General features: G+C 33.0%; 1 protein-coding gene and 1 pseudogene across 1 annotated transcript in view; both read right to left on the bottom strand.

Annotated features, from left to right (window-relative positions):
- Positions 1-21,436, bottom strand: part of LOC130441623 (G-protein coupled receptor 52) — a 48,264-nt gene that overhangs the window by 11,250 nt on the left and 15,578 nt on the right. The window contains exons 3-4 of the mRNA XM_056775383.1: positions 4,116-4,239; positions 2,027-2,337 (exon numbers count right to left, since the gene is read on the bottom strand). Of these exons, the coding sequence (XP_056631361.1) occupies positions 2,027-2,210 (184 nt within the window). The 5' untranslated portion in view covers positions 2,211-2,337; positions 4,116-4,239. The remainder of the gene's footprint in view (positions 1-2,026; positions 2,338-4,115; positions 4,240-21,436) is intronic.
- On the bottom strand, positions 2,226-4,958 carry LOC130441723 (40S ribosomal protein S2-like; annotated as a pseudogene).

The raw sequence follows: 21,436 nt of genomic DNA, 5'->3' as shown, positions 1-21,436 counted from the left end.
TCCCAAAGACAGACTTTGAATTTTGTAAACTTTCTGGTAACCTCTTCTACTCTCCTCAACACATGAGAAAAGCTCTTCGATTCTACGAGGGTCAATCAAATATAAACGAGCATTTAGTGACGGAAAGCTACCCTTTCATGGTAAAGAATGAATATTTTGTGTATTATTGTGACTAATGGAAACGTTGCATGTACCTATTATCGAATCGGATCGACGCTACTTAGTGTTTCAAATCGTGAAATAAATAAGTATCTATGGAGGTGTCAATTCAATCAACAGAAATTAGTTGGACTCAGCATGTTAGGTTCTAAGGTTGCTGTATGATGATCAAAAAGCCGTAGAGACATTGGGGCATTATGGATCAGAACGTATAAGTATAGAAGGAAGAAAAATGGGTGAGTAAACTTCATGAAAGCTAAAACTTGATTATCTGTGAGGAATTAACATTATCAAAACTCACTAAAAAGGTTTGATTGATAACTTCTGTATCGATGTAAAAGAAAAGATTGCTTCATCCACGAGATGTTGCGACTCCACTACAACGCCAGACCCCACACAGCAGCTGCAACGCAGCAGAAACTGAGAAACTGGTTAGCTATATAACCAACTTCATATAAAAGAAATAATTTGTAGTAATGTAACTGGTCAAATATTTTTCTCCATACAAAAGATGAAAGTATTGAATCTCTTATTTAATACTACAAATAAAAACTGTCTTTGTTAATAAATTATTGTAACAATCAATTTTAACTACATTTATTTTGAAGTTTGGGAGTGGAGTTATCAGAAGCTTCTATTTTCAAATAATTTTCTTCTTCATACTTTCCATTGTGTGAAATATCTTATTTTATGAAAGCTAGAAAGATCCGACTAAAGATTAGTTGGGTCGGATGATGGAATTGTGGTAAAAGACGATATTTGTCACTATGCGTGACTTGAGTTTACGTTCGCAAATCCCTTAGAAAGTACTCCCAAATATTTGGACTGGAAATATTTTATTATTTCGATATATTAATAAAATATCCAACACAAACTCATAACACGCAAATTTTATCATCGTATAGTCCAGTGTTCGATAAACTGAGTAATTAGATTTTAACACAGAAGGCAGTCAAACTAATGAACGTTTGTTGAAAAGTGTTATCTTCGTTACCAGCAAACCATTCATTAATATTTTCATAATCATTAATGACGCAGATCGATTCATAGGTTCAACCTTCTTCAATGACGCATTTCCAAGTTTCTGCAGTCATATAGTTGTATATATTTATTGCTTTATAAGTTTAACGAATGTTTTTGCCATTTTCTTGTCCCAGTAGAGCTAGTATTAGAAATGATTATCTAGAGCATCATTTAGAATTTAATTTAATACACTGTTCGGTGTATCGGTTGGATAATAGGTTTCCAGGGTAGAAACAGTCTCTGTCTAGCAATAGGTTTGAAGGATGGCTTAGCTTTCCCTATGACAAGCGAAGGTAGTCTATGAACCACATTCATTAGTTACCATGAAACCAGAAGCTTAAATCTCTTTCTTTTAAGACAAGGATTTGGTTTGCATGTTTATTAAGTATATGCATTATAGATATTGGCGTTTTTTTGCTTTTCTTCTTGAGCAGAATTGTCAACGAATCTTTTCTGATGCTTCAATATCAACCTAGATCTTTTCACTTTGGATATCCATTCCTCAACTAATGGTTGTCTTGAAGCTTTATCACAAATCATAAGGCTACTATTATTGGTGCTCTTGCTCACATATTTGCTAATACCAGGTGTAAACTGCGATGTTTAAATCCTGATTTTCTGCAATTTTCATAGCTTTCTGTGTAAACTTCCATAATGTTAGAAAGCAGTCTCAACTCCTGTTTCCCGAGCTAAACTTGATCCAATAGCATATTTTTTCAAATACTCCAACAACTAAGTTTATCAGAAACACTTGTAAACGTGTTTCAGATAGTCGATGCCCTACTGGATGTACAAGTATTACAAGATGTAAAAAACATGACTTTTCAATATTTAAAATGCTTACCTCTGAAATTTAGTAATGTAGCAATAATGAGAACATTTGTAATAATAATAGCCAGTGCCATAACAAAAATGATACTGGCCTGAGCTAGCGATCTCAAAGTGAACACTATCTCCGAATCATCGTTAGAAAGGCTGTAGATAAGCATAGTAGAGGTGTCCCTTCGTAACATCCCGTGGTGGGACATCCGGGACGGGAGACGCTAACGGGACAATGTCCACAATTTATTCAGTATCGGTTGATGCGTCCTGGTAGTTGATACTTTAGTTTTGAATGTTCCGAGGATGGTTGCGGGTGTTGATCGAGGAATAGCACTAAAAATTAATGTATATATAATCAGTACTTAAATATATACTAACATCAATATCACGTTGCTAGATATGACTTGATACCTATTAAATCTGGATAGAATATTAGTTTCATTTTACAAGGATAATTGATTGTATAATTTTCTACTTCACGGTTTATTGTGGTCATGGAATTGACTTTTCATTCTATTTTCCACATATTTAGACGTCTGTCCTATGTATATTGTTGAAGAAAGAAATAAAAATAACAAATAAGACAATATAAAGTCGGACACTGGTAAATGGAATAGTATATGCAGATAACGATGGTGATAAGTTGAAAAAAGGGGACGCATAAAATAACATTAGAAAAATCAAAAATAGAGTATGTCACAAGCTTTGGAATTACAATATAACTCGAACAAGAGATAAACGAGAGGACTGGTGCAACTGAAATATTATTTAATCCAATTGAGCCATTGAAAACATCTAACAATTGAAAGAAAAAAGACGACAATTATGCAAATTTAAGCACTTTCCAGACAAGTAGTTAGCAAATTCTTGATCAGGGGTTTCAGCCAGAGACATCTCTTTCCACAAGTCAGGTGTTAAATAAGCTTAAGTTTAGGCAATGACCGCATAGGTAGCTTTAGCGAAATTACTCAATAAACCAGTTGACATTTTGGCCGAAGTATAACAATCCTTAATACCAGCCATTTGAATAAGCTTTTCAGGAACAGTGGTCGATATAGTACCACTAGGAGCTGGAATTAACCTCACAGCAATATATCCACACTTTCTAGTAACCTTGCCAGGTACTTTATAAAGTTGATCACCCTTATTACCCCAGTAACTTAGACGAACAGACCACTTATCCAAAATAATATTTTACTCCGAAACCAAAATATTCTTCACGTTCGTCAATGGCAACAAAAGCCTTCAATCGAGTACGTTGATCGCTACGAGTCTGTTTCTGTACTGGCATGATTTCAAATTCCTTATCATTTAGGTCTGCCCCAATTCTATGATTTCCAATTGCATAAGGGGTAAAGAAAAATAGATTTCTTTCACCAAACGTTCTAACTTAGTGACTGAAATCTATTCTTTTTGATCTTCCTTTCCACGACCGCGTGCGTATCCACGATCCCTACCTCCTAGGATACCACCAGGACCAAAAGCATCAAGTTCACCGGCTGGAGCTGCGTCCACCAATGCAGTTTCTTCTTCTTCCAGAACAACGAAAGAAAGGAATCAAAATGTAAATATATAAAAAAGGAAAAACATACGACAAAATAAGTAGTAACATTACAATAAATTCGTGAAAGGACAACTAAAATGGTTTGTCCATGCCATAAGAATCGGAGAAGAATTTTTAATACCGAAGATTTATGAAGCAAAAGAAAAGAAAGGAAGACCGAGGATGTGATGGACAGAAAAAATAAAGATGGCAGTGAAAAATCAGGGAATTAGATAGCAAGAAATAAATTGGAAGACACGGGATAAAAAATAATTGGAACAGCTATAGAAGAAGAAAACTATGTAATGACTCAAGTCCAAAACCATCACTTCTAAAGGAAAGCATAAGGATTAAATAAGTAAAACAAACAATGTACAATAAATTATAAAGTTCAATACATTAAAATTTATTGATAATACTTATCAAATCACTTTATTAAATATTTACTTAGAAATTACAAATTCCTCTTAATCGGTCTTTATTTAGCCTGGAAATTTATTGATTATTTGCCATTAATATTTATAAGAATGAATGTTTCACAGTATTACGATTGTGATATGAAACTTACCTTCCTAATTTCGTAACCAAATCTTCCCACCGTCCTGCCATATTTAGACTTAAGACACGTCAGTGAATGGTTAATCAACTTCTTAGCAAATAATACTTGAAGATTGTCTTATAGGACATCAAAGCTGTGAAACAAAACATATTTTTTAACACGAAGCAACGAAATATATATTTAAATTGGAAAAAAAATTCAAGGTATGTGAAAATATTTGTTGCAACAAAGAACTTAGAAAATATGCAGTTTTGTTTTTTCTTCGTATATTCAGAATTCAGTAGAACATTATATTTTTTAAATTTATCCCTAAAGGAATACCATTACGGTCCTGCAAATAAAATCTGTAACGTTTATTATTTGAAATGATATTTGTGAAACTATGGTTGAGTTATTAGTTTCTTCGTGTACTCAAATAGAATAACAGAATGATCAGTACATGTTAATTAGAGAAAGATCGAGAAGAAAGAAAAAATACAAAATTCTAGAACGCGCATAGACTATATCTACAGTGAGTTGACGGAAAGAAAACGATATTAATGAAAAAATTCATTGGAAGCGTTGGAGTCCTTCATCACATGAGAATTCCTGTCGTCATCAATGATTTATTTTCTTCCAAAGCATCGACTGAAGAGTTTTCAGACAAAAACAAGTAGAATTGGCTGAATTTGATCTACCAATCTTTGGATAACTGAAAATAATTAGTTCTTTTAATCCGCGTAGTACATTAACCTCTCCAATTAGATTTGAGTCAAGAGGATTGGAACGAATTACTTGAAGATCTGTGTCTTGATTTAAATGTAAACAGTGACTCTTATTATCTGAAATTAAATCTACTATTCGACGGAACATGGTCGAGGTAATAAATTTAATAGAAATCCTTTGGATTTTCCAATATCGTAAACGAAGGAAATAGTTTATAGCAGTGCTGCACAAATTATTTTCATTTACGACCTTTTATTTTGTTGTTGTTTTTAGATAGAAATTACATTGTAATCCTTTCTGGGATTAATCTTTAAAAAAAATTATGAAATGCGCACCACGATAAAAATCAATTGAATGAAAGCATGCTCCTATGAAACAATGTTGTATTCATGCTTATAGGAAAACTTAATACCATGTGAGAGTATGTGCTTACGAAGAGCTAATGTTTTATTTTATGTTCGGATTTATATTGGACAATGAAAATCAATATTTTATTTTACCTAATGTTAACTCTGTGCATAAATGAACAAAAGAGTGAGATGGGAAAGGATCTGAATAGCTGCAACAATTGAAAGTGACGACAGAACAAAACAAGATTTGACAAAGTTGGAATACCTGGAAGTGACAGTGACAAACGAAGAAGGTGAGACCAGGGAAATGGACAAAATATTAGCGAGAGAGAACAAAACGTTTGGAACCCTAGGAGGACTTTTAAGATCAAAACAGCTACGCATTTACAAGACAGTTATACAACCAACGGTACTGCATGGCAGTGAGTGTTGGATCATGAACAAAAGAAAAGAAAACAAAATAAACATGTGGAAGAGAAAGGTACTAAAGAGGATTTTCGGAGGAGTACGAAAGCAAAACGAGTGGAGAAGAAGAACGAACGCAGGGATCAAAGTACTGTATGGTCAAGCTGAGATGGGATATGTGGTCAGATCATGGATGGGGCATTTAACTATAATGGATGAAGACCGTTGGGTGAAAAGATCCTTGTTGACAGGAGGAGCGAAAAGGAAAAAACGGAGTCCACGAAAAAGATGGATAGAAGCTTGTAGAGAAGTTTTAGAAACAATAGGAATAGAAAACTGGCGTGAAGCCGATGGAGGACAGCATTGGGTCTATAAGGCCTGTTGTGCTGCTTATATATATATGATGATAACTCCTAAAAGTCGTAATTACATGAGCAAATTGAATCAAATTGATTCCTTTTGTAACTTTACGTTTTTCATCAAATATTTCTCCTATTTCCTATTACTTATTGTCTATTTTCGAGCAGTAGTCACTTTTCTATTGTGGCCATTAAGTTAAAAAAGAAATTAGGTAATTTATTGTCGAGCTTTGACTCAAATCAAATTGGCAAGCTATACGAGAAACTCTAAATTCTCTTGAGATTCAAAAGTTTTGTTTAATTAAACGGAAGGTTATGCCAACGTTGCATCACAAAGAACTATAACTCCTATATTCCTATTACCATCCGAAATAGTATGCAAATATGTAGGTATTTGCGCTGGTTGTAATCCAGTAATCTAGGAGCTTCTTTGGGGACTTGGCCTGATTAAAGTATAACTCTTTGTTTTGGTCCTTATTAAACGGGAACGGTAAAGTTCAAGGACGAGTAAAACACAGAAGAGTAAAGAAAAAATATGAGTACATAAAGTGTGTTTAGGTAACTATTGAAGTACTTTCCTTGTTACAATGTCATTAATTTTAGTGACGGAGTTTCGATGCGCCGCCTTTTTTGATAAAACGTATTCCATAAATTTTAATCCAATTTTTTTTATTTCAAAATAACTATTTTATAAGTATAAGTTTTTAGTATAACTAATAAACATGAAAGATAAATAAGTTATAAAACTTATTGATGGATAAAAAATAAATTCTTTAATATTTAAGTAACTCATGAAAAACTGAATTTTATAATATTTCATTAGTGTTCCGAAGGTTGCATCAATCATGAGTTTAATGGGAGCCTGTCGTTGTGACATAGCAAAGACATCTAGAAGCGAATGAGATGTTGTATAGAGGACATTGATTGACAGGGAGCGGGGTGGGACGTTTATGTATAACATAAATGCTGGATTATGTAAATATGAGGACACTGAATAGAAAGATTGTATGTAACAGGCACATTAATCGATATAAATATGGTAGTCGCTGATAATAAATCACCTCTAGATTAGATCAACAACCTAAAACCTGACTAGTCATGGAGTCTAAGATAAAGCAGGCAGATTGATCAAATTGAGACCGAAGAAGAAAAAAAAGTTAATGCCAATCATTAAAGTAATAATTTTATACTCAAAAGACAAACAATTAGTTGAAGTAACTGTGCATTCTCAATTGAAACGAGATATTCTTGAAGTAATATATCTGTTTTATTGACAGATTCACTTGTACACACATGAAAAAGGGGGTTTGCGATTGATCATTACAATTTGAATTAATTTGAGCATTTCTAAGTCTGCCTAAATCCCAAAAACTTCTTAAAACTTCTCATTTATTCAATTAATTTCGAATATCTTCTTTCGCTATCAAAAGAGTTATCATTAGAATTAGATCAGTTAATAATAATCTTTCATAAAAACTCCATTGAATGAAAGACATCTTTATCACTCAAATCTGCAGATAAGAGCATAAACCATTATTGTCAGATACAGTTAACTTGATTATTTCACGATCTACATCCTTTATCTCGCTAAGAAGAACGAAGGAATAATTTATATCATTTTCGTGACTCATTTTGAGAAGCTAAATCTTTTGTTGAATGTTTTTTACGTTCTTAATTAAAGTTCTAATTTTTTTCTTTACGACCATCCTCTATGAGAATATTTTATTATTATTGAAACGATTTTTGTATAACTAATATATTTAGGATACCACAAAGCTAACATCGTATATAACAGGTGATCCAAGTAAAATTTACGCTCCCATTGATATTAAAAGATTTTTTCTTTATTATAGCTATCACACTTTATTTAATTCTATTATGTTCGTTCGAATGTTTAGACAACTTCTAATTAATCTATCGACTTAAAATTCGTGATAGAATGCAGTTGACTTATACCAAATATGTTGCGAAAAGCATTCATTTGAAGGGTAGACAATAAATTATTATTTGAAACTTCTTCTTAGCGTCCTTTTGACGTTGGGGATCAGCATGGAAAACTCTCTCTATCTTGAGCTAGTCTAGATAACTGTCCCGCTTCTCTTATCCCAGTCCATTCTCTAATATTTTTCAACATTTAACCTTGTTTCCTCTACGACCTTCAACTTTACCCGTCATAATCAACTGGAGGATATTAAATCGGCTATCACGGATTTGCGGACTGAAGCGCTTATTTGCATAGCTGTCCACGGTATCTTGAGGATGCGTCTATGTAACCACATTTTAAAAGCCGATACCATAAAAGTGAACTGTTAAAACTACTGTTTATTATAATGAGAGTAGTTTCCTCAAATATTGCGATTCAAAATACAATATGTCTTGATCAACTGCTTCTGAGTGCCAGAAGAATAGAAAAATAAGTTTAAAACTATAATCATCAAAATTGACACTCCATCTATAATAATTAAATCTAATTAAATAATGAAAATAAACAAAATACATTTACTGAAACCAGTTTGAACAATACATCAACATAAAAGATTTGGTTAGCAGGAAGGAATCGACCTTTAATGACCAAATGTCATTTTTGTTTAATTTCTGAAGATATATATCAAACAAACTATTCAAATTCTCCTCAATTTTATGTTATGATTAAGATTTCAAGTTAAATAATTAATTCTAATATAAAGTTAATTGCCGAAAGCGTAATTTCAATCAATTCTAAACGTGACGAGTCTCCTAAAGTGTTTATAGATGCCAGGAGAATACTAATTAGTTCTCTAAAGAGCAGCCCGATATTAGCTTGTGCTTTATCTTCAACAAGATATATCAGTCCACTCCACTAAGTAGTAAATATACTTGGAACTTTGATGTATGCTTGAAAGTTTGAGAACTAATATTTAAGAGTATTTCTTCCAAAGTGGATTGGTGCCTACTTCTCCAAAGATAAAAGACAAGTTAGAAATTTGTTGCATTTTTATTCTGAAAAATCACGAAGAAAAAAGTGATTCTCTACAATAATATTATTACTTAGAACTTGCAATCATATTAGAGACGTACATCCAATGCTGAGTCCATTAAATAAATGTCAGCATGTATATCGAACAAAGCGATGAATAAAATTCTTCATATTTTTACTAACTGATTCTGGCAAATTTGGAGCACAAGAAAACAGCCATGTGTGTCTTCTTAGATATGTTGGTGGCATTTGACAACGCACTGGAAATATAAGTGAGAATAGGGTCAATACAACGTCAGGTGGTTAGGTTAGTTTAGGTTAGGTTAGGTCAGGTTTTGTATTAATAGTAGATTCTGAGCAAACCAACCCAAACAGGCGGAAAATAAAATTTATTTAGAAAACATAGCTCTTATTTTTAGGGGCAAATTTGGCATCATCTACACAACGGTGAAATTATGTAGAAGACTGACCTGATTCGAATGAAACCAAAGCCTTTCTGTTTACCAAGGAAGGAGAAAAAGTTATTCCTAAGCAGAACGTAATATATCTGGAAATCCATAAAAAAGTGTTAAAGACAATAGTAAGTGAGAGATGAAGATGAAGAGCCTCAGCATATTACATTGAAGTTACGCTTTGAATGTGAGACTAATAATGCTCTAGGAAGCAATCGACTATATTCAAGAAACAACCAACGAGAAACTGCTTTTGGGCTGTATGGAAAGTTGTAGCATACATACAGAGGCGTAGCTCCAGCAAGAAGGATCGTTTCTTTACAATATACTTTTTTAAAAGTCTCGTTTCTTCTCTGTTGATTAATAATCATGATTATTCTCTTTTCAATACTTATGAACAAAATAATAAAGTAACCACAGCAAAATTTAATGACACCACTTTATTGCTTATTACAAATTTTAGTAGTATTACTTTATTAAGAACTGTTTCCAAAGTATACGATAACATACTAGGAAAGAAGATGAGGAAAGAAGACAATAAGCAAGATCATGAATTCACAATTACACAATTAATGGAGACCACAGGCCAAAAGTAGTATACATTGCGTTCTAGATCTACACAAAGCTTTTGACAATTCGAAGCAAACAGTTTAGGATAACAACGTGAACCCTTGATGTTTCATAACAAAAAAAAACTAAGACAGGGACTGGTGTTGTTTTGAATGATATAATTAAAACCATACAAAGAAAATGTGAGAATGTTATAGATATAAGAAATGGGAAAGATAATTACTGAAGATTAATGCTGGAAAGTCGAAAGATGAACAAGACAAAAGAGAAGGGGAAGTTAAAATGATGAATTATTTAAACGTGACCATATACAAAGAAGGAACGGTTAGCGCCGAAACAAATTAAAGAATCTCTATTGCCTCGAAGCTGTTTTATGCACTTTCAACGTCTTCCATTGGTAAAAAATCATCAGTAAAATCAAAATGACGATATAAAAGATAGTATACTGGCTAATATTAACATATGGAAGTGAAAGTACTGATAAACAGAATACAAGCAATGGTATTGAAGTACTTAAGGAGAATGAAGGTAATAACAGTAAAAGCTATATGAGAAGCACGATGAAATAACAAACGGAAGAGGGGTAGATCTAAGAAAACATAGAATCAAAAAATGGTAGAAGGGTGATAACATGGTACAAAGCAATAAAAAAATAAAATAGAATGGGCCAAGTTTGTTCATGAGAAGAAAGAATAGAAGGAACTCTGGGTAAACAAGGGCTACTATACTCTAATATTTCTCTAAACAACGTGTTGTCCTGTGTCCTATATTCTCTTTATTTAATAGTAGTAGTCCATTTAGCAATAAATAAAAAAATAGTTTCATAATCCCCCCACAAATACCAACGGTATTATCTGTTTACGCCCATATTCCCGAATGAATTTTAAATATTTCACCCAGCGTGAGTGACTAAACGATCAAGAGTGATGTCACCCTATCTAGGGTATTTTAAATAGCCATATATGGGGCTCACAGGACACGGGAATTAACTTTATCCCTTTAAAACTACCCTGAGTATTATTTGAACGTTATTGTTCGATGAAACGAGCTTAGACAGCATATATACACACAGAGCTCATATCTGGCGATGATACATATATGCGGTTGCGGAGAGATTAACCTAATAGAATAACTTATGGGGAAACACGCAAATTAGACTTGTGTTTGATGTTCAAGACTGTAAGCTCATGTTGATGGTTGTAAACATAAACGTTCTGTTTGTCAAATGAAATCACAAAGCGTTTTCAACTTTTTATAAATGAAGATTATGAATTCTCAATGCTAAACAAGAAGGTAAACTGTGTAATTGTGTAAATGTAGGGGTAGCATAAATTTATTGGATACTTTTGGATATTTTTCTTTTCAGGAACCACTCAAATATGTGTTGAATCCATGTATAAATTGAAATTTTGCTGTTTGGTTTGTCTACTTTATTTGTATCAATCCGTAATTCTAAACGATTTTCTTGTTCATTATATTTTTCTCTTTTTTTTCATTCTAATTATTGCCCGTAATTTCATTTGTTTTCCCTAGTTTTTTATGTTTCATTTGTTTCCTAATTCTAATCTTCCGTTCCTTATTTCACTTTGTCTTCATTGTATATGTTATTCCTCCACTTCTTTTAAAGGATCAATAAACCATGAGACCCCATGAAATCAAACAGTTGGCTTCATTTGATCCATTTTATTCTATAAGTAGAAGGTTTAGACACATAAAACAATATGGGCACAGTATTTGCAACAACACTTATTATTACACTGTTTAACATGTTTGATACTTGGATGTGTTTGGATGCTTACGATGTCATATTGACTATCGGGAAGAATCTAGCATAAAAAGTACTACAAAGCGACGACATAGCCACAGTACTTGTTCATGATGTCGTTAAAACTTTTATTGTTATTTTAGCTTTGTTTGCTCTCCAAGTTTTACTTGTCTTTCTTTTTTTCCCAATTTAGTGCATCTCTTTATTCACCTCGTTTTTCAACATTATCTTGTTCTCATTTTTTTTCTCACCTGTTTTTTTTTACCTTTTTAGCTTCCCATTTTTACCTAACTGTTCGCTATCTTCTATTTATTTTCTTTCGTCATTAATATCTGTTCTTAGCACACACTTTCCTTTATTCATCACAAAGATTAAACGTTCCATATATTTGATAAATATTACAGAGATAAGCTACAAGTTTCATTTCTTTGAATAATTTGTGTTTTTACTCAGAAATTCATCTCGAATTGAGTTAGTGTGCTAATTGAATAAATAATGTAAGGGGAACGTTTCATTTGAGATGCAAATTTCAGTTCCTTGGAATATATTAAACTGAATAAAAGTTGTGGGGTGCTTTCACCGAGCATTTCTCTAAAATCTGAAAATTTCGCTGGAAATACAGAATTGGTATACGATATAGCATACGAAATTGCAAGATTTTCAAATAATGTGGTAATTTATAATACTATCATATTCTCAGTTCCATGCGAAATTTGCGATCATTAAGTTCTAATCAAATAAAGTCGTTCCTTGAAACTAAAATCTAATAATAATAATAGTGACGCGGAATTTTAGATATAAAATCAGTATACAATAACAAAATGTTCAGATGCAATCATACATTGTTGGATTTCCATTAGGATCAACGTATTTTTACATACTACGCTGTGGTGTGAGATCAAGAAGACAAAGGTCGTTTAGTCAAATAACAAAACAGTATTATGAAGAGAAAGAAAGATAACGACTGATTTGGTTACAGTATATGTTCAATTCGAAAATTTGGTCTTCCTTTTTACGCAATATAGTATATGATTCTCTGAACAGCTGAATATCCTCATAGTGTTAAGAAAAAATACAGTTAGACTGGGAACGGAATCAGTTCATCTTCAGAAAATCACTAGAATCCAAGAAGACCTATCGAACAACTTCAACGAATGCCCTACGGCCTATAGAAAGGCTATTGCCAATAGATCTACAAGTAGAAGAAATAATGCTCATTGAACAGAAAAATAAACAAAAGATAAGCTTTCAGATTATTGTTGGGTAGATGGTAAGATAAATGGACAATTGAGAAAGGAAATACGACATGTATTGCAAGCAGCAAGATATAACGAATCACATTTTATTCGAATGCTTGAGGTGGATGGAAGAAAAGTCCTACTAGTCCTGAGAATATAATAAAGAACATGCCAGAAAGCCAAGAAAACTGGAATACGGTAAACAAGATGGCAAAACAAATTCTAACTTGCAAAAGAAAAAACATAAAACCAAAGTAGGAAAATGATATCAATAGCCACCATGCTCAAAGTAATGCCCGACGAGCAGAACTCACTTAAGATTAATTATCATATTTTGGTCGGAATAGAGCTCTATACTGCTCAATTCGAGCCAAACGTTTTCCTATTTACAGAAAAAAAATCATCTTTAGAAACGAATCCTGCTTCTGCATAGTTTTTATCAAATATTATTATACGTTAACAACATTTTTTTTTTTGGCTCTATTCATTCAATTTCTTATTATCAATCATCTGTTAAATTAAGTAGCTCTCAACCTTTACTTATCTTGATACTTGCGCTTCAATTCTTATGAAGCAGCTTAACGAATATGTTCAAGATATTTTTGTAGGTTTCCTCTTAAAGAAAATAATAAGTCTTGAACCAATTATATTTTCCAAGTTTCTTTTTATCTATAGCGTCTTTTCCATTTTCGGGATACTGTTATATTTAATTTTGAATATTTAGCCTTCTTCAGAGCTCTTCTTAATACGCTAAGCACCAGAGCTCTCATCTGGTGGGCTGCCTAGTTATCTCAAGGTATTCGATTGCTGGTTTTTAGTTCATTTTGCTCATCAATCTTCTGAAATCCTTTCGACGCGATCTCTCTAGTCTCGTTTACTTCCCCTAACCCGTATATTTTGAATTTTCAGTTCTTATCTAATATCCTGAACTCTCATTACATCTCTGAGACTACATCCTCAACTATTCTTAGCATTTTTATCTCAGTCGTTCTAATTATTATTTTTACTTGCTCCCATTCAATATTGGTATGTTATTGAATTAAATCGTTTGTTCCATTATGTTGTTATTGAAAGCTGGTTAGCATCTAATGAGATCTTTGACCATAACCATTGATTCTTAGTTTAATAGCTTTTCTATTATTCAATTTTGTTTCTATTGCTAAATTCCTATTGTGTTATTTCCGATTCATTAGTATTATATACTGAAATCTATAGCGATGTTTTGTCAACATTATTATTGTTATATGTGTTTTCAACGTACTATTCTTCTTCTGTAATGTCTTTTGTTTTTTGCTGTTATGTAGCATTCGTCCGTCTCCATTTCTGTTGAGAATGGTTTCAAGTTTTTGGCTATAGTATTTTATTGTTTGTTCCATCTCTAACAGTTTTGTACCTCTCATACTCGATCGAGATTCTACTGTTAATCTATTTTATCTTTCTTTTCTTTTGTTAATTCCTTTAACTTCATTTGTGAATCACGGTTTGGTGTTTCTCTATCCGTTGGTGTCTACTGTTTTTATCCCTACGACTTATGTTTCACTTTATGTTATATTTTCTTTAATTTTTCAAAATTATTCCTATATCATCTATATCTCTTCATCTACAATCTGGTTTTTCTGTATTTTCTCATCGAGTTCACTTACCAGATCTCAATTATTTGGCAATTAGATTTTAGTGCTTAAAATCGTCATTCAGGTTTTTTACCTTGTTCAAATAAGTTGTTTTATTGTCCAAGCTTCAGCGACAATGAAATAGTCGTAGTAGAACAGTCTTTGTTTGCAATTAAAAAGATCACCAAATACTGTAGACTTCAGTCTTATTTGAGCACTCAAGATTTATTTACAATACTTTTCTAGAACTCTTCAACTTTTTCCGTTTTATTTTCACATTTCACGTTTAATATTGACGTAGAGAAAGATATAAATAAAAAGAGCGAACGCAACAATACTTTGAAAGTTATTGTGGCATTTTGTTTGTAAAGATAAGTACATCTCAAGTCTGAAGTGTTTCGAAAGTGGAGAGACCCTGGAGGCAGAAGTACAAGTAGATTTTGTCAATAATGCAAATGATGAGCAGAATTTTGTCGCGCAAATGAAATATTTATGTGATGTTGCTCCGAGAGGGCTCTTTAATTCATGTTGAGATTATTGCTTTGAGGTATTAGCTTTAAAAAATACGATTATAGGTAAGTAGCCGCCGAATATTTGACAGTAATGCTTTCACAATCTTTTATTTGAGTTTTCCTAATTGGAAGAAAAAAATAATAATGTCAGAACTACATTTTCCCCATTAATCCAGAGTAATTATAGTATAGTTCAGTAATTCAACTAAACTATATATAATATAAATACGAAAATATTAGCATAAGTAATCTTCTGAATTCTGATAAAAATTTTAATTTTCAAATATTTTAAGTATAAGAGGGTTAAATCAAGTATTCTAGGTGGTCATCACAATTTAAAGTTGTAGTATATTGTAACGCCAGCTTCTTATATACGAGGGATATTTAGAAAATAAGGAAACTTTCCAAATATGTTTTGGTGCCAGCGTGCGTGGCATCTCAGTTCTACCAACACAACTGGGTGTCAACGCCCAAGCAATGTAACCAATACACAGGTTGCTAAACATGTCGCCGCCATGTTGAGTCATTACTGAATCGAATTGAAACTGGTCACGAGACATGGGGGGGATAAAATCAGTCGAGTGAAGGCACACTAGTTTCCCCAAAAAAATTCGTAAATTTTGTCGGGGAGGATTATGACGACTGTCTTTTGAGTATAGTGCTTCTGATTGATTTTCCCGAAAGCGATATCCCAGTGCGGTAAGCGTAACCTAGGATAGTAGTTCAAAACAAGAGGAAAAATAATGTTCAAAATTTTGTTTTAGTATAGCAATGGGCAAAACTATGATTTTAGAAGCTTGGTATTACAAAAACTCGTTTACAATCCCATTAAGATTCGATATGGATGTCATGGTGTATTGAAATTGTGCTGTGTACTAACCAAGTCAGCCTTGGCTCAAACCCGGATCGGGTCAGCATAGAAAAATAAAATTTGCTACCTGTTGGAATGGACAATGGCAAACCACCGATAGATAGTAGTGTTTAGTATAGGTTTTGAAATTTCACGTTTGGACCCGTTGTTAAGATGTAGGATCCTTTCTGTCTGGTAACTAGAGAGCTCACTACAAGTAGATGTGAAAGATCTCCTACATCCGATTACAGAAATGTGGAAGAAGAAGAAGTTGACAGGTTTTGTAAGAAAGATTTTTGTCTGTTTTGGACATCAATGATCAAATATGTTTAAAGACAATTTAACATATAAGTAACAGAAAAAAAGAAGGAGAATAATTATAAATAAATATTTCAGATAATTGAAAGTGTATATGCGCTAGATATTCCACAATTTTAATTATATTGCGCAGGGTATCTCGTTGCAGAGTTTTCCTCCATTTGAAGCAACAAAACAAAAATCATTAATAACTCTACCATATCAGTCCTGATTATTTTATTCCTCAAAATTTATAAGTGAATTATTTGTCGATTCCAACTCCCAAATGTGTTCAGTCGGCACGATATTGATTGGTGCACGCACCCGCAACTCATAAAAAAAGAGAACTTCGAGTTGAACGTGAATTCCGAGCTAAAGTGGGTCAATGCCACGTGAGAAATCCCTAGGAAATACTCCACAGACATAATAATTTATGGAAAACGATTAGGCGAAGACTACTGCAATAAATGGTTTTATATTATTTCGGAACTGGATAAGTTATATTCCAAATTATTGCATCGTTCCATATTTCTGTTATTTAATATGAAAATATAAAACCAGGATTGTGAGAAACGTTTCCGATATAAACCTGACGATATAAGCAATTATCAAAATAAGTTGGAAAATATATTTTCTCAACTCGTACTTTTAGCAACTCATAGAAAAATAAATAAATAACACTTTTTTCTTATCTTTGCCGCTCATCATAATCGGATGAGCGGAATTACTGATAAAGAAATTTCTAGAAACGAAAAAACGGACAAATGAATATTCAAGAAAATATCAGTGGTCAAGTTACGAAGATCAAAAGTGGTTAATGTACAACTTAAGGAGGTTGAAAAAATACATTGTGACAAATTCAACTAACAAAATTCGTTCAACATAGAGAGGTGGTAAACATTGAAGGTTTTACTATATTTGTTTTTAAAAAATAATGTGCCTATCCAAGTAAACGAGGAGGTAGACACTTTGTATGGAAATTCAGCACTATCATTTGAGACCATAAAGTTTTGGACAGCTAATCAAATGTGGTCGTATCAGTTTGACCGACTTCGAACCGACTTCGACGACCAAAACTGAGACAACCATCATCCAAAAACTATACCAAAAGTACGAATTATATATGCCCAAGCTATCCCTGTGTGTAGTAAAACACTAAAAGTGTTTTCTCAGTAATGTGATAAGCTTACATCAAGACTTTACGTTTTAATAACCTTTAAGGAAATGTAGCTTAGGTTGGTACAGGTAATCTCGAACTAGATTGGTCGTAATTTACTCAGAGGCATGAATCTTATTGTGTATTATATATTTACGAAGATGTATTGATATATAGTTCCATGCATAAACAAAATATTGCGTTAGAATAGCAACGAACAATAAATTATTAGAAGTGTAAGTGTTGAGTTTGACGTCAAAAAAGTAAACCAGAGTTACGCAATAAATAAAAAGAAATTGTGAAAATCGAAAAATTGGAGTATCGGGCCATCATCAAGTACGTCATACGAAAGCGTTTATCATATAGTTCACGTCAATTCGGACATGAAAACAAGTGCTGCAAAATGGATCCCCAAATGTTTGAATGTGGACCAAAAGCGTGCAAGGGTAGAAGTATTGCGTTCGATCTGTGCTCGATTTGAAGCTGAGTTCTTACTATGGATGAGACTTGGGCACATTTCTACGATCCAGAAACAAAACAACAATCGATGGAATGGCGACACTCTGGTTCTTCAAGACCTAAGATGTTTCGAGTCCAAAAATCTGCTGGAAAAGTTCTTGCTTCAGTTTTTTGGGATTTCCATGGAGTAATCATGATTGATTTTTTGGATAAGGGTAGAACAATAACTGGAGATTACTATTCGACATTACTGATCACTCTACGGGAAAAAATTAAAGAGAAAAGACGCGGAAAGCTATCCAAAGGTGTTTTGTTTTTTAGGATAACGCCCCTGCAAACAAATCTCATGTTGCCGTGCAAAAAATTCGTGATTTAGTGTTTGAATTACTAGAGCACCCCCCTTATTCACCAGATTTGGCTCCGTCCGACTATCATCACTTTACTCAACTAAAAAAAAGTTTAAAAGGTAAATTTTCTTCCAGAGAGGAGGTAATAAAAGTTGTGGAGGTCTGATTTGCAGAGCAAGAAGAAACATTTTTTTTGAAAGGTCTAGAGACGTTCCAGGTTCGCTGTAATAAATGTATCCAATTAAGAGGAGAATATGTTGAGTAATAAAATATTTTGACATTGAAATTTTGTTTGGTTCTATAGTAGGCTAAGAAGTTTTCAATATATCCTCGTAGATAAATAATTGAGACGTTATTGGCGACCCATAGCTGAATTTGCGTCTAGGTATCGAAGCCTTGAGTACAATATTAACTTCGTATATCAACTTCGCTAGAATATGTTGAAGGTTGTGCAAACTGGGTAGTCCTCTCTTCATAATATCCCACAATATTAGATATGATTTAAAAATGATTATTGAGGTGGCTATTACAAAAAATTAAACAACCATCTTTATGACACTGAATAGTTCAAAGTGTAATATGTGGATGCCCATTTAGATATGGTCATAGATTGGATGAAGTAGGTGGTTGCGTACCGTAAGCAATAATTTCAAACATCTAATAATCTCCCATTGATACAATTTTCTACACCAGATAAACTTTGCCAACAGTGGTTCACATGATAGAAGTACTAATCTGAGTATGAAAAGAACCAAACCAAAGAAAAAAGTATAGTACGCATAATAATAGGTTTACTTTTCTCTCCAAACCATTGGTTGATAGTTTGATGCGTAGTAATAAAACGATCTTGCAGAGCTACTTTTCTATTGCACTTATATTTACGTCTGGAGATACGCCTCGGTTGACCAGTTGCTCTCCATCGAATGTGAGTACTCCGAAAAATACTAGGGAGGTAAAAATTATCAAATCTTTGTGGAGAAGCTTACGAGTATTTAGAGCTCAAAGAGTCATGTGTACAGAATGAATGCAAACAGAATTGTCAAGATAGCACAGGTGGAAAGGAAATCAGAAAAAAAGAGGCAGGTCGAAAGATAAATAGATACGAGAGGTAACATCAGATTAAAGAAGAGTGGGAATAATTGAGTGGAGAGAAAGAACAGAAGTCGAAAACGGAAGATGTATCGTAAAAAAAGTAATGGAATTTCTTTATACTTGAGTTTGTAATATATTGTTAATTATAAAACTTGGGACTTAAAAGGTCTGAGTGCTGTTAATCTCTATTTACAACTACCGTCGTAAGTTTAAATGAAATGAAATGCATTCATTTGAAGAATATGAGTGTACCCATAATTAAATACTTGAAGTCACGTACTTGCTGAGGTCGTGAGGACGCTTTGTAACCTGTGCAATAAGTAGAAAGTAATTCCGATATCATGAAGAATAATTTTCCAAAAGAATAGATATATTGTGTGATTTCACAGTAGCTTCTTTTGCAGACTGCGCTCTTTAGATACCTTTCAAAATTTCACTTTGTTTATAAACTCAGTTTTCTTATAATCATTATTCTGAGAAAAAAATAATATCTCGACGTATTTCCATTAAAATAGCGAGCTAGATACGAACGCTGGAACTGAAATTTGAATCTACTTCAAGTCGTGCTTAAACGAAAACATAAATTTCAAATATATATTCAAATTTCAATTCCACGTCTCACTGAATTGAAGATCGGAATTCGCTAACGACAGATGTTTTGTTAAAAAATGTTTTTTTCGAATTTCCATTTAATGGTTAAAATATATATAAATAATCCACGACATTTATTCTTTCTTTCTGTAGAGCTAATATTCATTGAATAATAAGAAAAATCACATATTAACAATTTTATGACTGCCTCTTGTCACTATCAAAAATTTATTCTTCATTTTTCTTCTCTTTCAAGCCCAATTGTCAGTCATTTTTTAGATTGGTTAATGTACTTGTTTTTAAAAAGTTTTTTGTTATTTTCTTCTGTCTTACTTAAAATTTTTTATGCTTGGGTTTTTTGGGGTTTTTTGTATTCATATTTTGTTTTATACGAGGTTTGTCCCAGAAGAACCTACCTCAACAAAGAAAACACTGAAAAATATATTTATTTTGCAACGTATTCTCCTTTCCGCTCGATACCCGCCGTTAATAGTTTTTAGTTTTCAAAGTAGTCAATGAAAATTATCCCACGCGCATCCTAAAAAACCGACGCCATGACCTTGCCTGCAGATGGAACGTTCTTCGGAGCCGGTTTTCCTTTTTCAATCTATTATTTTGATTGCTATTTTGTTTGGGGTGTGATGTGATGGACTCACGTTTCATCCATTGCTATGAACCAGCGAAAAATTCGACCTTATTTCTTTAAAACCATGCCCAACACTCGATGGAAACATCACGACGCTGTTTTTGTTCCTTTATGAGCAAACACGGCACAGCTTTCTCCTGTCCGCTTTGTGGATTTTCTTCAACTTTCTGGAGTGGTCACCTCATTTGGTCGACCACTGCGCGGAGTAGAATCTAGTTTAGGTTTTATATTGGTCGGGCTAAGGTCTTTCAAATAAAAGTGTAGTATTACATAACAATCACCAATTACAAACTCACTGAAAAAGTTCACTATTGATGGTTGCCAAACAAATACTAAAAAATTAGGCGTCTACAAACTTTAAACATTTGCTGTATAGATTGTGTACTTTGTAATACACTGATATTTTTTAAGCAAATAACGCCATCTCTAGGTCAGGCCAGGGACTTCTGCAACCATTCTTGTATCTCTCTTTTTATAGATGAGAACTTTTCTGATGTCATTTTCTAGCGACATTACTCAGTATATAAAAATAAATTGACCTTTTTCCATCTTTCGATATCTAAAAATTTCCTTCGCAAGCGATTTCAAGTTGGCATAGAAGCCAAATATCAATGTCGTCCTGTAAACTACTCCGGCTTTTTCGTCGAGATAAAAATGTCCTGAAATTGCAGTATCTGTTTCTATCATCATTTCTATAATGCTGATCGTTATTTTGATGAGAGAAAAACCAGATATATGTCATACTTATCAATCATTTTCCATATTTTTCTAGTACCTAACACGGCACATTTTATTGCTGATCCAATTAATCGATAAAACGTATTGAATCTGATTCATTAATGAATTAATGACTTTCGTTTTTGTAACAATTTTCATATTTAATCTCTGACGCATTTTTTGTGCGCCACCGAGAGGGGTGTAATCTTTTCGTTGGGAAATTCTGAAATGAGGTCAGCGAATAAAATTCGTG

The sequence above is a fragment of the Diorhabda sublineata genome, chromosome 3, assembly GCF_026230105.1.
Source record: "Diorhabda sublineata isolate icDioSubl1.1 chromosome 3, icDioSubl1.1, whole genome shotgun sequence".
NCBI classification, from domain to species: domain Eukaryota; kingdom Metazoa; phylum Arthropoda; class Insecta; order Coleoptera; family Chrysomelidae; genus Diorhabda; species Diorhabda sublineata.
The sequence above is the reverse complement of the archived record's forward strand: the minus strand, read 5'-3'. Positions and strand labels throughout refer to the sequence as shown.